Source organism: Ochotona curzoniae, unplaced genomic scaffold (genome assembly GCF_017591425.1).
Source record: "Ochotona curzoniae isolate NIBS_2020 unplaced genomic scaffold, NIBS_Ocur_1.0 contig_4797, whole genome shotgun sequence".
In the NCBI taxonomy this organism is placed as follows: Eukaryota; Metazoa; Chordata; class Mammalia; order Lagomorpha; family Ochotonidae; genus Ochotona; species Ochotona curzoniae.
In genome coordinates, this window is record NW_024466390.1 from 808,895 (window position 1) to 828,473 (window position 19,579).

The following is a 19,579-nucleotide window of genomic DNA, read 5'->3' on the forward strand; positions in this document are numbered from 1 at the left end:
AGAGCTGACTCAGCTCAAGGAACTTGCCAGGTCCCCATCCTGATACATGTTTTCCTTTTACTATATTAAAGGGTTTTTGTTCTTATACTGAACAGAGCATACTAGATATTATTTGTGGAAACATTAGGAATATTTGAATACCAGTTTGACAACATTTACTGTAAAAAGTTTTCCTTTTGACTTCACAGTTCTACCACTAGCAGTCTACTTTATAAATGTTTTTAATAGAATGGCTGAAAATATATTTAGAAGAAAATTTATTGTGACATTTCTGTTAGTGCTTATCCCTGGAAACAAACAAAATGTTATTAATAAACTATTGATCACATTATATTTGTATAATAGAGTGTAATGCTGTGTAGCCATTCAGAAGAAAATAGGAAAACTTCATGAATGGATATGTATCCAAGATATTTTAAAGACTGCAAAAAAACTAAGCCATTAAATGGGGTGATGTGAACATGTGTTTGCTTTTAAACATTCATATACTAATTTACATCTAGGAAATATAGGAAATAAGCAAATAAGTGTTTAAAGTGAGTTGTGTTTTAAAAATAAGTTTAGGTATATAAAATGTTATAGCTGCCTACAACACTGAAATAATTAATTTTGCTATTAGTTTTATGTTCAGAGAAAGCAGAGGAAGTTCCTTCACTTGTTTTATAGACTTTGTTGACTTAAATTTTTAATTTTTCTTAACATTATATATGTGTGTGTGTATATACAGTTTATGGGGGTGCAGTGCAATATTTCAACACCTGCAAGTAAAGTAAACTGATCAAATATGATAATTAGCATTTCCATTTCCTTTCCATTATGTTTGGAGCACATGAACTCTTCTAGTTGTACCTTGGTATGTATTCTTGAATACGAGCTGTCATTCACCCTGCTGTGCCATGGAACAATAGTACCTATTACTTCTACCCAACCGCATTTTGGTGATCATTGTCCAGCCTTCATCTACAACAAACACACATGGATTGCTTTTGTAGTAAAATAAGACAGAAAACTGTATACTCTTGGGGAGGTATCAAGAAAACAGTCATGTCAAAGATTTTACGACCTCAGAAATCCTGACAGTTTTCATGGGACATAAGATGTTGAGGACCCCTAAGATGTCAGAGTGACAGCATAGGTTCTCTGCATGAGGCCTGTTCCCTAGGCCAACAGGAGCTGCTTAGGTTATTTGTCTTCACCTTTCCCTGTTTCCCACCATTACTGTTTGTGTTGTTTCCTTCGTGGCCTCAAATGTGTATCTCTGTGTATGCATGTGTGTGTATTTACAGATTGTGCGTATGCATATCATTTAAGTATTTAGATATTGTCTTCATTTAAGAATGGTTGAAAAGCTCAAAGAAGTAATAGAATAAGTAGCAGTGATTATTGCTTAGCTATCTAGACAGAACCAGGCATGGTTCCTTTGTTCTCTCATCCTCAGTCTTAGCAAAGGAGAACTAGTTCAAAGGCATGTTCTAGTGACCAGTACACACCCAATTAACTTTTAAATATTTATCCCATTGTAATTGTTTAATAATTATATTTAAGGACACATGAAAACATGGATTACATAGAGCTTGCTAGTATTACTCATGGTTCCGTAAATTATAGAGTCATTAGAATAATTACACACCCCTATAACGAATGCTGTGTTAAATTTCACTGAGTCATCAAAATTATGGAAAGTTTGCTCATTTTTATGCTTCTAAGTGGCATTTTTTTTTCAGAAGAGTTAAACACTGTTTTAGTGATGCCTTTATTACATAGGAATTTGGCTAAGCTGATTGATTGTTTTTAATGTCCATGTGAGAATAGAATGAGATGCCTTGGGTCTAAAAACCTTGAAAATATTTTGCTTATGGCAAATGTAATGATGTCATGCCATCTTATCAGGAAAGTTTGCCATTTGCTTAAGCTGTAATGCTGTCCAGACCTGAGGCCGAGTCATGCACAGTGTTCTGTACAGTAAGCCCTGGTGGTTAGAGAAGATGTTTAATGTAGTTTATGGAGTTAGACTGCTGGGGATCCAGTCTTAACCCTGCACTTGCCAGCTAGTAACTGATAGTTATAGGATTGCAGACAACTCGCCTTCTCTCTGTCCTGGTTTCCATATCTGTAAAATGTGAGGATGAGTATTAGATGGCAGAGCTCTGTTCTATAGAATTGTTACAAGGATGTTATAAGAATTAAGTTGGTTAATGTTTATAAAGCACTTGATATGAAACAAGTACTCAATAAGTATAGTTAAAATTATGAATTATTATTTTGGTCATCCAGTGTGTGTTGTCAAGAAATACTGAGTTTCGGTCTTTTTAGTATTGTGTTTAATACATTTTTTTCTGAGGCGCAATAGCTGATTTTTACACTAGTTTAAATCATTCATTTCTTGCTTGTGTTACAGTTACAAATTACAATACTGTGGTGGAAACAAATTCAGATTCAGATGATGAAGACAAACTCCATATTGTGGAAGAAGAAAGTATTACAGATGCGGCGGACTGTGAAGGTGGTGTGCCAGAAGACGAGCTGCCAACAGACCCGACGGTGCTGCCAGGCCGCGGTGAGAGAGAAGGCAGTTCTAAGAACTGCTGGGAGGATGATGGTAACTTGAAGCTTTTTGTAATTTGCATTGTCTTGATCCTGTTTCTTTTAAAATACTGAATTGATAAATTGGATGAAAAGCTTGAAAACAACAGTAAATTTGTGTTCATTAATATCAAGCATCAGCCTACATACTAAACTATAGATTACAAAGAGGAATGAATAATAGAACAAGTTTTGTCTGCTTGTAAAATTTTAGTAGCTTTTCCAGAAACAGGATCAAGCTTTTCCTACATTAATGATATAAATATGCTTATTTTCAATTTTGTATCTTGAATCCACATGAAGAATGTACACAGCAAGTTCGTCTTCTGGGTATATATACCCAGTAATGGGATTATTAGATAATACAGCAGTTCCATTTCTAGTTTTTTAGAAAATGGCCATTCTGTTTTCCACAGTACCTATACTAATTTAGCATCCCCGCAGATATCAGAGATCCCCTTTATCCACATCCTTACCAGAATTTGTTACTCTCTTTTTGATAAAAGCCATTCTGACAGGAAATGATAGTTCATTGTGAGTTGATTTGTGTCTCTCTGATATTGAACATTTTTTCATGTATTTGTTAGCCATTTATATTTCTTTTTTGAAGAACTGTCCATTCGGGTTCTTCAGTTTTCTATAAACATGCTTTACTATGTTTATAGCAGCAGTGTTTACAATAACCAAAATATTTAATCAACCAAGGTACCCATCATCTGATTAATGGATAAAGAAAATGTGGTTTATATGCACAATGGACTGCCATTCAGCTGTAAGAGTGAAGTCTTGTCAATTTGTAGCAAAATGGATGGAACTTGAGGAATTATGTTTATAATAGGTGCAATGCAGAAATTCTTTCCAAAAATGTTATTATTTACTCACTTTCCCACTGAAAACTAGTGATTCTAGATTGAAAATTGCACAAAAATATTGACAATTTTAAGGAAGTGATTAGATAGTAAATCATCCGTATGTCAAGACCTCAGTGAAGACGGGAACCCACAGTGACAGAGAAGTTCCTGGAAGACTGTCCTGAGGATGTTTGCCTACGCAGGGCACAGGTGTGATTTTCAGGCTGGTGAGAAGAAGCAACTTCCAAGACTACTGAAGAGTTCTGTGGTAGATCTCCAGCTAGCGTAAATGATGTCTCGATCAAAAGAATGAAGTGCAAGGAAAGCATCATCCTTGCCATGCTTGAGAGTCTGCCTAAATGGCAGCTGTAGGAAGAATTGTCCTGCAGCAGATAGTAACAAGCAGCTGTCTTCCAGTGATCTGATGCCCTCCTTCACAATGCTGGTAGGCAGCTGAGTCTCCAGCCTCCGAGGACTGGAAGTGGCACTGCTGTGAATACCTTAGGCACCAGACAGAAGTAAACAAGAATGTTGGGAGAATTTCACCTTCACCCTAGCACTGTAGAAGTCTCACACTTCATTTTTTTTTTCAACAAGACAGCAATGTTTATGTTAATTATCAGAAACAAAAAGAACCAGAAACTTACCCATAAAGGCTAGAGTCATATGATGTTGATTATAAAATGACTGTCATGATTAGAGAAAAAAATAGCTAACTTTGAAATTATCTGAATGTGATAGAATAAACAGTAATGAATGGGTTTTTAATAGGAGATTAAAGGAACTTTTACAACTGAAAAAAATGTAATAATTGGACTTAAAACTCACAGGACGAGTTTAATAGCTTTAACAGGAATCAAACATTCCAAGACAGAATTAATGAATTGGAAGATAGAGAAAATTATATCAAATAAAATCAGGTAGATACAGAGAATGGAATATGAAAAATAGGAAAAGGAAATTAAAACATGTATTTAATTTTGTGTGAATAGAGAATAAGGCAGCAGAAATATTTTCAGAATTGGTGAACCCTACCATGCTACAGACTGAAGTACAACCAATCTTAAGAGGACTCAGATGGGGGAGTAATGTGAACAAGGTGGCAGAAAAGAGATCCCAGCCCTTGTCCCCTAACAGAAACACCAATTTTTTAAGCCACTCAAGGATCGTAGTCTGTCTGTGGAGACCAGAGCTTCTTAGAATTTCCAGCACCTTTGTAAAGGAAGGAAGGAGCATCAGTAATGCATGAGTTGAAAAGGACAAGAACAGTTAGTTCACATCACCTCTGCAGATTCAAAGTAGCACAGCTCAATGCCCAGACAGCTCCCTCAGCCACAGAAGGGAGTATCTGACCTCCCCAGCCCTGCGGATGCCACCCAGGATTTTTATATCAGTCCCACACCACCCTGCACCCCGAACTCAGAACCCTGAGGGGACCAGCCTAGCTGAACTGAGGGCAGCAAAGGGGAACATGCAAACACCAGAACTCATTTTCCAGCAAGCTGACTGCAGATCGTGCTACTTAGATTGCAGACTCTACCAGCAACTCCACAAACAAACCTCACAGAATGAATGGCTCACCTATGGCTATCCCCCTCCAGGGGGTGCTTGCCCCAGTACCCTACACTCTCTCTGACTCCGATAGACAGTATCTTGTGTATCCCTGTATATGGCCAGCATGAACTCCTGCAGTCTACACATGGAATCTAAACAGCAGCAGTGAACTAACTAGCTTGATTCTCTTGATTTCAGAGAAGGCCCTCAATCATGACATTCAACAGATTTGAGGGTTATCAAATACTCAACAAGCAGAAAGTTGTTTTGTAAAATTCTGTACCCATGAATGGGCACCATGAAAGCCAACAGATATGGATAGTGTTAGTTTATCGTGTAAGGCATATCTGTATAATATCTACTGTGACATCATATTTAATGATAAAATGTTGACAATGTTCCTTTTATGATCAGAAACATGATAAGGATATCCTCCATCACCATTTCATCACCCCTTCATCAGAGGGTGCTGCCCAGAAGTGTTTGTTGAATGCAGAGCAATGCACTGGATTTAAACTGATGCCTGCATCTCATGAAGCACTACAAAATAACAGTGTATGACCACCAGAAACATTCTGAATTTTTAGTCATGGTATTAGAAAATACCTAGACAACTGGACATATATATCACATTAGTAGGTTAGAGAGCTCAACTTTTTAAGTTAACCTCCAGACTTTGTTTACTCCCACTAGTTTTCCGATTAATGTAATCTCATTACTTAAGGACCTAATCCATTAGTCGTTTTGTCCCCTTAGCTTTCTCTGGTCTAGGACAGTTTCTTAGTGTTTTCTTGTTTTTCTTGGCCTTGACAATATTAGAAAATAATGGCAAGATAATTTTGGAGTGTCCCTCAGTTTTTGGTTTGTCTGAAAATTTTCTCACAATTAACTTAAGATTATTGGATTGGGGAAAGAATAATACAGTTGTGAAGTATCCTTATTTCAGATTCAGGATTGTGTGCTATGTAATACACTGTGATTTTGAACCTGGTATAGGAGGGACAGTCAGGAGGTTACTGAGTAGAGAGAGCAAGGGAGAGCATGTTAGAAAAGAGGCTGAAGAGGCAGCGCACTCCCAGTACATGTAAAAGGCCCTTGAGCTGTTGGAAGGATGAGCAGATGCTGGAAGAGTTTGAATACAGAGGTAGTGCCATTTGATTTTCTTTACAGAGGGTTAAAGGGCTGTGCCTTTAAGAGCAAGCCATAAAGAGGAAGGAAATTAGTAAGGAAACTAATAAAGATGCTACTTCAGAAATACAGGATGGCGGCTTGAATCAGGATATTAGCAGTTAGAGATATTCTGGTTATACTTTGAAAGTAGAATCAATAGTACTTACTAAGGATTCAACCCAAACTGGGAAAAACAGGAGCTTAAGATAACTTCTTGGTTTCCTTGTATGGTTAGACTGGAGGTTGTCTAATTATGAAACCATCTAGGTGTGAATCAGTCCTGCTTAATTCTGTCACTCATCATGTCCATTCCCCTGCTGTCATTTTCAGAAGTTTGATGAGCAGGGCCCAGGATAGCCCAGGAACATCAGTACAAATATGAACTACATATGTGTATAATTCATAAATGTCCTCAGAAAGAAATATAATATAGATCATGTAAAAAATCTTTAAAGCAACCCGCATATACTATAGTTATAAATTTTCTAGACCACTTAATAATAATTATTATCAAAACTGAATATGAGACCCAGTTAGTAACTTCTGTTTTTATTGAACAGTTTAATATACACACACCCAAAAAAACCTTTATAATTCATTCTAGAAAATATTGTTAGGGTGGCAGTTAAATAATTCTGGTCTGCACTTTACGAAGGGAGGTCCGAGGTGAAATGCACAAATGCCATTTGCACATCCCCATTGTTCCTCACAGACCATAATCACACAAGTGATTTATTTTCCACAACTTTCCTGTTTAAAAAAAAAAAACAACTTAAAAGCTGGGAGGCCAAGTATTTTTTTGTACAAGGGATTTTTCTGTTCAAAGTTTTAGTTCTCTTTACTTTTGAACCTCATACTTTCTGGTAGAGAAAAATCAAAACTAAGTCTAGGGTTCCTGGTTTTCTTTGGATTTGAGTCCAAACTCTAGCAAGATAGGAAAAGCACCTTAACGGTCTTACTCCCTGCTATCTCTCTCCAGACTTGCATGGCTCTCCTTAGCTATAGCCTGTTGTCCCTCTAAATCTTGACATATGCTGTTCCTTCTGCCTGAGGCATTCTCTTCCTATTCTGTCTCCTTTCTCCCATCTGCAGTCAGCTGTTCCATGGCCTCCCTTAGACACAGGGAGTCAGATACTGTGAATGCCGCACACCTGTTGTCCACAGCTTTGACCTGCTGTGATTGGTTACAGAACCCTCGGCTCCACTAAGCAACTCTTCTGACAAGGGGTGGTAGTCTACTGACAATTGTATCTTTTATCTCTGATACCAGTGTGCCATTAGATCCTAGAGAAATTCCCCTCAAATAACTGAAGTCATTAAAACCTTTTCCTTGTATTTCTAATCTGCTGATACACCACCAATTTCAGGGAGGTGATCTTGACATTTCTTTGGCATTTTAAGAGTTTCCTTCCTTTTCCATTTTTTAACCTCCCTCATAGACACTATTTGGAGTTCACATTGCCTGAACTCCTGCAGCTATCCTTGGTTACGTAACATTCTTTCTGCTCTTTGAAAATACACTTCTAAAATATGAGCCAACTTGAAACTCCCTCTGTCTGAAACGTCTCAGTTCTTATTAAACATAGAGAATGCAAACAGATTCTCTTTACCCAATGTGCAAGATAAAATAAAAAAGTATATAGAACATATCTTATGAAAAAAACTTAAACACGAATTTTTTAAAATTTTTCCAACAGAAAATAATCTATCTTTTGGTTTTCCCATAGAAGTCAGCTAGGAAGTATTGAGAAAAGTTAATCACTTAGTCCTTTAGTCCTTTGTTAAACTGCTTAAAAAAAAAAACTCTTTTAAGACTTCTGCTTATAGAAAAAAGAAAGCTGAATATGCCTAAAATCCTTAGAGCAATGCAAGAAGGCTCTGAAAGGAGCAGACAAGACAATAGGCAGACAGTCTGGGGACTTCGGAGCCAACTAATGACGTGGCAGTGGATTCTGTTTTCTTTCAACTTGTATCTCTCTCATAGATCAGAGTTGGTGTTGCAAAAGCCAGCAACTCAAAAACCTCAACAGGTGCACACACATACACAAAAAGCCTCAAGAAATATCTGTTGTCTGTAGTTAAAGGGCCAAGCCTCCTAAGACACAAAGCTAGACTGTAACTACTCCCCTGCAGCCACATATCATGGTAAAAATGCAGTTTCACTCCTCAATCGTAACCAGCAAAGACTATATGGGGAACCTCAGACTTCCGGCCTTGCTACAGTAAGGTGCTCTAGCACCACTCCCTCATGTCAGGCAAGACCATCCAAGGAGCTGGGCTTTCCATCCCTTCGAGAGCCCTCCCTTCCTCCCTCTGGGTCAATGGAAAGCCTGAGCTTGCATCTCACTTATGGCTAGTGCAAACAGCATGTTTTTCCTTGTCAGTGCCAAGCTAGTGTCAGAGAAAGGCCAGTGGAGAGGTAGGCTATGCAGAGACAAACCACCCACATGTCAGAGGGAGCCACTTGAGAAGCAGTCCGTTACGAGGCTCTTTGCCCTTCCCAGCACGGATGCTGGCTGTGGAGAGCGTGCCTCTGCTTAGCAGTAATGAGTGCGCCCTGATCTGGGTACAGGGGACAGAAGCTGAGAACAAGAGGATCCTGAACGTCATTCCTTCTGCTGGTGAAAAGCAGGTAGTGAGAGACCAGCTACAACACAAGACTGAAATAGCACCCCATGCTTCTCTCTACTTCAGTAATCAATACTGTCCATGTCTTTTTTTTCAAAAAAAAGCACTTGTCCAGCCCAGCACAGTAGCCTAGTCGCTATATCCTCACCTTGAATATGCCGGGATCCCATGTGGATGCTGGTTTATGTCCCGGCAGCTCCACTTCCCATCCAGCTCCCTGCTGGTGGCCTGGGAAAGCAGTGGAGGACAGCCCAAAGCCTTGGGATCCTGCACCCACGTGGCAGACCCAGAAAAAGCTCCTGGATGCTGGTTTCAGATTGGCTCAGCTCCAGCTTCTCTCCTTCTCTCTGTATATCTGCCTTTCCAATTAAAAATTAAAGTAAATCTTGAAAAAAACAACACTTACATAATAATAACAAGGACATTTCAAATTGAATTTGAAAAGACAGTCAACAGATAACACCCATGAAATGACATGGATATTGGAATTAGCTGAAAAGAATTTTAAAGCAAGCATGTTAAAAATGCTTCAGTAATCAGTTATGAATATGTTTGGAAACAAAATAGGAAGTCCAGCAAGACAACAAAAATATAAAGAAGCAATAGAAGTATATATTATGATTGAAAAAAATGACTAAAAATATGTTAAGCTCAATAAACAAGCTCAAGTCGAAGGAAGGAAACAGTGAAGTTGGAGGTGAAACCATAGAATTGACCCAGTCTGAACAGCAGGAAGAAAAAGATGGACTGGGGAAAAAGAACAGAGTTCTAGTCATTGGGGCTCAGAGAGAGAGAGAATAGAGTTGAAAATATCTTTAAAAATGGCTACAAACTTCCAGAGTTTGGCAGAAGACATAAATCCTCACCCCAAACAGGATAAACCCACAGAAATACATACCAAGGACTCATAGTAGGCAAATGTCACATGTTTAAGGAAAAAAAAAAACTTGAAAGCAGAAAACGGGAATAAGAAATGACACATCATTGCGTTTTAGGGGGGAAAAAACCCAATCGGAGTGACAGCAGTTTTTCATGAGAAACCATGAAAGCCAGCAAGAAGTAGTACACTTTAAATATACTGATGTATTCAGCCTTGTGGCAAGTGGGTTAAATTTCCACCTGCAGTACTACCATCCCATGCATGTGCTGCTTCAAGTCTCAGCACTGCTCCGCTTCTTACTGCGTTCCCTGCTAATGCACACAGGAAGGCAGCAGAAGAATGCTTCGGGTATCTTCAGCCTCTGCCACCCACATAGAGACTAGATGAAGAACCTGGCTCGTGGCTTCTGCCTGGCCCAGTCTCTGCCACTGAAGTCGTTTAGAAGTGACCAAGCACATGAAAGATATCTCTGTCTCTCTGTCTCTCTTTCTCTTCTCTCTCCCTCTCTGTTTCTCTGTGTAATTCTGTCTTTTGGATAAATAAATCTTGTTTAAAATTTAAATGCTGAGGACCCGGCACCATGGCCTAGCAGCTAAAGTCCTCGTCTTGAACGCACCAGGATCCCATATGGGTGACAGTTCTAATCCCGGCAGCTCCACTTCCTATCCAGCTCCCTACTTGTGGCCTGGGAAAGCAGTCAAGAACAGCCCAAAGCCTTGGGACCCTGCATCCATGTGAGAGACCTGGAGGAGGTTCCAGGCTCCTGATCGGCATAGCACCAGCCGTGCAGTCACTTGGGGAGTGAATTATCAGATGGAAGATCTTCCTCTCTGTCTCTCCTCTCTGAATATCTGACTCTCCAGTAAAAATAAAATAAATCTTAAAAACAATTTAAATGCTGAAAGAAAAGAACTGTCAACGTAGAATTCCTCAATATTTAAGAAGAAATCAGAATATTTTCACATAAGAGAACACTAAGACAGTATTACCTAAATAAAAGACTAAAAATTTCAATCTAAGCAGAAAGGAGATTACTTTTTTAACAGAGGAGGAATATTGGCACAGGAAGGAAGAGTAATGACAAAGCAAAGATATTAGTATGTATAAGAGGACTTCAAAGAGTTTACAGCAAAGTGAAACTAAAATAAATTTGTTTTGTTGCAAAACATTTTGAACTCATGATCTTCTGGTAATACACATTTTCCATGAACTTTTTAATATGCTTTATATAATAAGATGCCCTCCTTTACATTTTCTTCTATCACATAGGATAACTGGGCAAGAAACAACAAGAGGGTAAAATTAATGAAACTGTGGTGAATATAACACTCTGTATTGTGTGAAAGCTACCTAAATAGTTGTATTTGATCAAATTTTATGGTCAATATGATACCAAACTCTTTGGGTACTTACCGTTGCACATTATTTCCTGCCTTTGCATGATTTTTTTTCATTTGAGCCATTATTCAAAATGTATTACATTATGAAGAACATTCTCAGGTTGTGAAAATTAGTTAACATGCATATAAGAAAAAAATACCCACAGTTTGAAGATACATGGCTTTCATAAATAATCCACATTTCTAGCCCTGCCTAAGTTCTAATGTTAAGTTTTCCCTCATATAGTTTAAAAAAAAAGTAGTAAAGGTTTACATATTTCACCATATGTTAAGCATTCATGCCTGACCAACAGAACAAACCAATAAATAGAAAATTAGGTCCCCTTAATAAAACAGTGTTGACTAAATTAAGAATGTCAGTTTCATCCACTAAAATAACAGTGTCAGTTTCACTCAACAAGTCAAGATAATGTTAGCATCCCAGCAGTTGAAACATATCCTTTCCCATGACAAGAGTCCGAAATCCCAAAATGAAAAGGTACACAGGAAATTTGCAAGGTAGCCAAGACTTCATGTTAGAGCTCAGATTCAGAACCTTCTGTAAATCCATTTTAATTCAGTTAGCTACTTACCATCACATTAGGCAAATGAAAGTTTATGGAATGAGACTGCAAATGCTATGCTTGAATTGTCTAGGACTCCCCAAGAACTCAACCACGGGAGGAGCTTGCTCTGAAGGATAAGGAGTTGACCTGCTTAACAGCCCTCCACAGTTTCCCATTAAGTTCAGGTTCTGTGTGATAACACCTGTTTGCATGCTGGTTTTGTTTCTTTTTCTGTTGCTGCATGCTGATAAACTACTATTCTTTATTAAACAAGTAAGTTAAAACTCCAGGGTGCCTTAATCATATAACTATCACAATTTCACAAAGACTTAAATATGTGAAAAGATAAACACTTTCTGGCTGTGGAGAGAGAGGAACTGAGAAATGACAGCTTAGCGTTTCAGCAGGAATTTCAGAAAGCAGTTGCTCAATGACAAGTTTTTGAGTCACTTAAAGATGTGCAAGCAACAGTGAAGCAGAGGACCTAACGAAGGCACACTCCTTGTGTTAGGTATTTTAGGATTTCTAAGAAAAGGGTGAAAACACACAACAGAATGTCAGTGGCTGTCAGCTCTGTTGGAGACGAGCACAGGAAACCATTATTCACAGCTCCACAGCATAATTTAAATAAAGGATCCAAATTATGCTGGAAAATAGAATATGCTGTAGAAATGCTAAGTATAAAATAAATACCCTTGGAAAGCTGTATTCATATCTGAATGGAATCTCAAATTAGAATCAAGTTCTCCAAAGGATTATCTGAAAGAGCAGTAATTTTATTATAGATATTAAACAACTAAGCCATGTTCACTATCAAAAATAAAACTTCCAGGCCCAGTGTGATAGCCTAGCGGTTAAAGTCCTTGACTTGCACATGTGGGGATATCATATGGGCACTGGTTCTAATCCCAGCAGCCCTACTGCCCATCCAGCTCCCTGCTTGTAGCCTAGGAAAGCAGTAAATGACACTCCAAAGCCTTGGGACCCTGTACCAGTGTGGGAGATGCAGAAGAGGCTCCTGGCTCCTGGCTCCAGATCAGCTCAGCTCTGACATTTGTGGCCACCGGGGGAGTGAACCAACAGACAGAAGTTCTTTCTCTCTGTCTCTCCTCTTCTCTGCATATCTGACTTTCCAATAAGAATAAATTTTTAAAAATTTAAGTAAAATAATAAAACTTTCATGATCATTACATACTTGTGTTAAAATATTATCAACTCTGGGGCCCAGCACAATGGCTCAGTGGCTAAGTCCTCCTTTGCTAGCAATTGGATCCCAAATGGATGCCTTTTCGTGTCCCTGCTGCTCCACTTCCCATTCAGCTCCCTGCTTGTGGCCTGGGAAAGCAGTCGAGAATTGCCCAATTGGGACCCTGCACACGCATGAGAGAACTGGAGGAAGCTCCTGGCTCCTGTCTTTTGGCTTCGGATTGGCTCGGTTCAGACCATTACAATCATTTAGGGAGTGAACCAGCAAATGAAGATCTTTCTTGTCTTTCTCTCCCTCTCTAAATCTGATCTGCCTTTTCAATAAAGATAAATAAATCTTATTTTAAAGTATTATCAGCTTTAAATTTTGTTTGTAGGTAGAAAGTATCATTTGGCTGGTTTCCAATATGTTGCAAGATCTTTTGTGGTTCAGCTAGACTCTGGTGTTTGTGTCAGTGAAACCTTTCTAAACAATATACTTTTAACTTTTGAGACACCTGTTTTAAAAGTCCTTCATGCTTTCAGTTTTAAAGCATGTGTCTTTTAATGATGATATGGAATAATTTCGTGGGTTGTGTTAATATTTTGAGGTTTATGAGTTTAAACCATTTCTTTTTTGCATACTAATATACTACATAAGCTGTGTATAGCATAATAGTAACAAATATTTTTATCACTTCTTGTTTTCAAATAACTCACTGTGTAGCTTCTACTCTTCACTCTCCCAGTGTCTCTTGGGTTCCACTTTTACACCTGTGCAGTGAAAATATTGCATCCAATGACACCATTGGATTTAGAAGCTCTGTTTATATGGGCATCTCCATCTTCGTGCTCTAAGTACACAGCACTAATATTTGAGTACTTATCAGCAGTCAGTGATGGTTGTGATGAAAACGTTAGCTTTCTCCATAATGATAAATTTAAATTGTGCACTCTGCTCTTTAAAATCCCTACCAAATTCGCTACTTAGCCTATAGACTATTTAGTTCATTTTAGTTAAAATACTGTTTTCCAATATTCCTTGTTTCTTCCTCAGTTGCATTTGTTACTGCTTTCATCTATTTTTTTTTTCATTCTCCTTGTATGCTAGATTGTTTTATTTATTTGTGTTTTTGAGTATGACAAACATTGTCGTGGTTATATGTGTAAGATGGTGTGCTCATAGAAGTGTCATCCCTCCCTCTATGCCTACGTCCCCTCTCTTTAATCAGTTTGGGTTTTTGCAGAGATTTGAATTAGTCTGGAACTGCTTTATATACACACTAGACACAAGAAGTAAATACATTGACTATGTAATGCGACCAGGTTTCTCACTATCAGAGGACGAAGTTACAAATAAGAGATAAAGAGAAGGCTAGAGTAAACTCTGGAGTGTTTGGTTGGAATTAGAAGTTATTCGTATGGACTCATGATTCAGAAGATCTAGTTCAAGGGCTAGATGCAACAGGACGGGGTCTGTGTAGGTGTCAGTGTGTGTGAACGAGTGTCCGATGAGCAGGCGTGGAAGCATGCCAAGAACCAAACACAGTGTCCAGTGGAAGTTACAGAGACTCAGAGAAATGGCTGATTCCAAAGATGAGACAGTGAAAAGTCAAGAATAGTAAGTGTAAATAAATAAGTAGAAATAAAAATGATGAGACCACATTTAAAAAAAAACATAGGACCCAACTTGAATTAGTTCCCAATAGCCAAATCTAAAACAATTTTAGTAATAGAGAAGATAGCATTGGATAATACCTCATAGAATGAAATAAATATCCATGTGTCCATATTGCTATTAATACTAACAGAAATACATGAGGGATAAGGAATATCTCTTAGGAAATTTCAATTGTAAGACATAATTAGGAAACTAGAAACTTATCTACACATACACAGAAACAAAAACACACTCAAATGCACAGAACCATCTATGCATGTTAAAACCAGTAGATAATCATAGTGAAAAAACAAGGATATTTTCCCACAAGATTAGGATTCATTACAAAGAGAACGTGTTACATAAAAAAAAAAAAGAACTGGTAGGCACCATCTTAACTAGTTAAGGTTGAAATCATATTGACTTCAGTGACAATCCTCCTCAAAATGCATGATAACCTAAACCAAATCATTGGAAAACATCAGAGAAATCCAAGTTGAGGGACATACTGCAAAATACGGGAGGGTGCTATGAAGACACAGCAACTAACTGCAGCACAAGCAATACTAACTCCTTGAGCCAGTCAAAAATAGGGCGTGTGAGGGGAAACCAGCAAAAGTCAAATAAGGCCTGTAAATCGTAGTGCACTGATGTGAATGTTATGATTTCCATAAAAGCACAATGATCATTTCAGGTGTTCTTATTGGGGGGATCTGATCGGAAAATGTGTAGGAACACTGTACCATTTTTCAAACTGTCTTTAACGTGTGAAATTTCAAACTGAAGGTTTTTTTCTTTTTAGAATTCTGAGCAACATGAAGCAGCATTCCCTTTTCTCAAGTCACATTAATCTATGAACAAACTTAAAATTTTCAAAACTATCCTTGATAAATAATAATAGAACAAAAGGAAAATATTGATCCTAACAGTTGAGCCTACCGACTACATACCCTGTCAGAGGAGCATTTCTAGGTCTCTGGCCTTTGTCTTACTACTTCGCGAATTAGAGTATCTGCTAATGTAATCCTGAAGGACTGAGGCAGGTCCTGAACTCTTCTGGGTCTGCCTCCACACTGCAGGGGAGAAACTTATGTACCCCACGTCAGAGATGCATTCAATGCCATGCACTTTGTGGGCTGGAATAAATCAGGCTAATTCTGCCATTAAAGACTTCTGTTCAGATCTGGTTAGAATTTTGAAAAACATGTCTTTGTTAAAAATACTCAAGGATGGGAAAGGCTGATAGAATATATGAAAGTTGAGTGGCAATCCCAACTTTTACGTATTTATTGAAAAATAATACTTATTGAGCAGACTGGTAAAGAGCAAATTCTAGTTGTATTCTTAGATATTATTTTTTTACTTTCACAACTCCATTTTATAAGTAAGAAAGCAGAATCTCAGGCTAAATATCTTGACAACATGACACATTGACTATATGGAAATACAGATTCGAACCCTAGTCCACTGGGGTACTTCAGAATGTTCATGGAGGTGCACGGGTTTGGTGTAGCAGTTAAGCTGCTGTTTGAGATGCTCACGTTGCAGAGCAGAGGCCCATGTTCCAGTCTCGGCTCCACTCACCATCCCAGCTCCCTGAGATTGTGCGTCCTGGCAGGCAGGAGGCAGCAGGTGATAACCCAAATACTTGAGTCCCTACCACCCACAGTGGGCACAAATTGAGGTCCTGGCTTCTTACCTCTGCCTGACCCACCCCAAGGTGTTTCAAGCACTTGGGGAATGAACTATCAGGTGGAAGATCTTTCCCTTCATCTCTACCTTACAAGTAAGGTAAATAAATATTTTTTTAAGTTCATGGGAAAGCAACTAAAATATATATTTTATGCATAAATTTTTGAAATCCATACATAAAGCATGCAATTATATTTTTTGCAGTAGATCCAACAAAGATAGATAGATAGATAGATAGATAGATAGATAGATAGATAGATAGATAGATAGATCACAGTAACTATATCATCCTTACATGGATTGTGCACAAGGAACAGAAGGCAGGCAATTGTGTCATAGTGTCAGTGTCCACCCATATAGAGAGATCGTCGTCTGGGATTTCCCACAACCTGTAGCAAGACTAGGATCCGGTAATTACTAGATCATTGGAAGATTTCAGACTTCTAGCTTCTACTGAAACTAAAGCAACCCAAAGGAGACAACCCTGAACTCTGTAGCACTCCTATCTGCAGCTTGCAAGCAAAAACCTATCCTCTTCATTCTTGTCCCTTCTTTAAAACTCTGTGACAATTTCGGTTGGTTTTCTCTTCCTGTCCTTCATTGTCTTGGAGCTGGATAGGTAGTAAGTCCCTTGGAGATCCCAGTAACCTAAAATCAGGTTGCATTCCTTTCTGCAAACTCACAGAAAGAACCTGTTTCCCAGTCCACTTGGATTTTGGCAGAAATTAAGTTATTTTTGTTGTACAAAGACCCCATTTCCGTTTCCACTTGGGTGTTGGCAGAAATCAAGTTATTTTGGCTATACGAGGACCCCATTTCCTTGCTGGCTGAGGGTCACTCTCAACCTCCAGATGGCTCCTGCATTTGATTTGTTACTGCTGTTCTTTAAAGCCAGCAAGGCAGAACAGGTGCTTCAATTCACAGTTGACCGGACTTTCATCCTACCCTCTGTCCAAAGGAATTGGGTGTTCCATCTCATGTTCCACTCTCCTCTTCCTCCTGTCCTATCATACAACTCTTCTGCTTCCCTTTCTGGCACTTCTAAGAGCCACGTACTCCAGGATGAACTCGCCATCTCAAAATCCATCTCATGTTCTCAGGTAACACATTCACAGGCTTGGAGGATTCACATGTGGGCATCTTTGCAAGTCATTATTCTGCTGTTATGGTTTCCTCTGTAAAAATATCACCAACCCAAATGTACGGGTCACTGGCTAACATGGATAGTCATCATAGCTAACTTTCCCTGAGCACTTCCCATATGCGAAGAAATATTCTAAAGTATGTTTTATATTATTGAACCATATTGTGATCTCATAATGAGATAGGTTCTTTAGCCCCATGGTACAGGTTCAGAAACAAGGGATAAAACACATCAGTTAATCTGTCAGAGTGACTGCTAGCAGTCCACACTGAGGGTTGAGACAATGTGGGAGTTATGTTGTTCAGCTTTATACCACTGTAAACCACACAAATGACTCAGAACTTGTAATAATTTGTGCACCTAGTTGATGATAAAATGCATTGCAAGCCTGTATATAAGCTGGATAGTTGTTCTTAATCTCTTTTAAATAAGTGTTTTTCTTGCTGACTCAGTGAAAAGGAACAATTACAAAAGCACACAGATGATTGGAAAGCAATATTCTTTACTCAGATAATCTCATTCATTGTCACTACTGTGTTAAGAATTTGTCTCTAAAGTCCAATGCTTCAAAACAAGTTATTAGAAAAATAAGGTCGTTGGGTTACACCATGCAGTCTGGTGGCATTAAGCTGTTGCAGTGCTTGTAATGGTGTTCTAATTGTCTGTCTCTTTCCTTCAGATATTTTTGACGGTTAGTATGAAAGTTGTATCAATTGTGAACTTAAGCACCTCGCAGAATTTCTGCTCATGGTAGAATCCCAAATAATGAGGTGAATGAATCAGTTAATTAAAATCATTCCTGTAATTTCAACCCACTGTGCTCCACTCTTAAAACTGTAGTGAGTTAATTTGAGGTCAAAATCCTTCAGACAAAATAATTTATCAATCCTATGTGAAATAAAGATAATTCTAATGGTCACAGAGCAATTAGTGTATCTTTATAGAGAATGATGGATAGTTACTTCTTAGTGAGCACTGAAAGACAGCAGGCCTTGTCCTGAATGAACACTGTATGGACATCCCAGTCTTCAAAGAGATGCTTTATAGATGTGGGAATTAAGGACGTCAGGACATAAACCTTTTGCCCAAGGTCCCACATGGACCCAGGAAAGCCAGGATCTTAACCTTAGCCAAATTCATTCTATAGCCTTGGCTGTTATCCAGTGCCTCCTAAAGCTTTTCCCAAAATAAAAATGCTCACAAGATGTCTGAATTTAACTTTCCTTTTATGTATGAATTGATTATATATAACCAGTTGAAATCAAATAACCAAAGGTAAAGCATCAAAATTTTTAGACTGCATTCTAATGATGGTAGGTTTCAGTCACTTACAGAATTACTACCTTGCACTGAAAAAGTAAATTTCTGTTTTTTCCAATGTGCTAATAACAGGAATATGTTTAGAATTAATACACGTTAAAATCAATTTGAGGCAATATGATTCTATGAGCATTACAGTGCAGGTACACACACATAGAGGCATGCACACACTTCCGTGGCACCTGCAATAAGCAGGGCAAGTAATGGTTCCATCAAAGAATCCAAGCGTGACGTCATTTTAGTCACACCTTTGATTTACCACATAGGCCTAGTATTTTCACTTCAGTGATTCTTCATATGCTTTCCAGAAAAGTATACCTTTTATTTACATTCCTCTGATGAATTTGCATACCTTTTCATTTACTTATTTGCCATCTACCATATTCTCTTCAGTGAAATATATACTCACTACTTTTGTGTATTTTTTGATTCAGTGTTTTGTTCAGCACATAATTCAAAATTCAAAATAATATATTTTAAACATTTTTAAAAGAGTTATTTATAAGGGCAAGCATGGTGGCTCAGCAGCTGGGTTCTCACCTTGAAAGCACCGGATCCCATATGTGTGCTGGTTCTTGTCCTGACTGCTCCTCTTCCCATCCAGCACCCTGCTCTTGGCTTAGGAGAGCAGTGAAGGGTGACGCAGAACTTTAGGACCCTGCACCCACATGGGAAACCGGTGGAGGCTCCCGGCTCCTGGCTTCCAATTGGCTCAGCTCTGGCTGTTGCAGCCAGTTGGGGAGTCAACCAGAGGGTGGAGGATATTTCTGTACTTCTCTCCATAGGTCTGATCTGCCTTTCCAATAAAAAAGTTAATAAATCTTTAAAAACAGAGTTATTGGGTCCAATGCAGTAGCCTAGAGACTAAAGTCCTCACCTTGCATTTGCCAGGATCCCATATGGGCACCAGTTCTAATCTCAGTGTCCCCGCTTCCCTTCCAGCTCCCCACTTGTGGCCTGGGAAAGC

At 38.5% G+C, this 19,579-nt stretch overlaps 1 protein-coding gene and 1 long non-coding RNA gene across 9 annotated transcripts in view; one reads left to right on the forward strand and one right to left on the reverse strand.

Annotated features, from left to right (window-relative positions):
• ZEB1 (zinc finger E-box binding homeobox 1) overlaps nt 1-19,579 on the forward strand; it is a 158,217-nt gene that overhangs the window by 102,970 nt on the left and 35,668 nt on the right. For 3 of the 8 annotated variants that reach the window (XM_040988076.1, XM_040988080.1, XM_040988077.1), the window contains one exon: nt 2,399-2,557. The exons of 1 other annotated variant lie outside the window; for it this stretch is intronic. In XM_040988076.1, coding sequence (XP_040844010.1) covers nt 2,399-2,557 — 159 coding nt within the window. Of the gene's footprint in view, nt 1-2,398; nt 2,600-15,059; nt 15,075-19,579 lie in introns of all 8 variants that reach the window. 4 more of the 8 variants (XM_040988073.1, XM_040988075.1, XM_040988079.1 and 1 more) reach the window with 2 other exon arrangements.
• On the reverse strand, nt 2,352-11,676 carry LOC121161605. Its single transcript, XR_005884701.1, has 2 exons — nt 11,639-11,676; nt 2,352-2,654 (listed from the first exon to the last, which is right to left on the reverse strand). It is a non-coding gene; the product is annotated as an uncharacterized LOC121161605 (long non-coding RNA).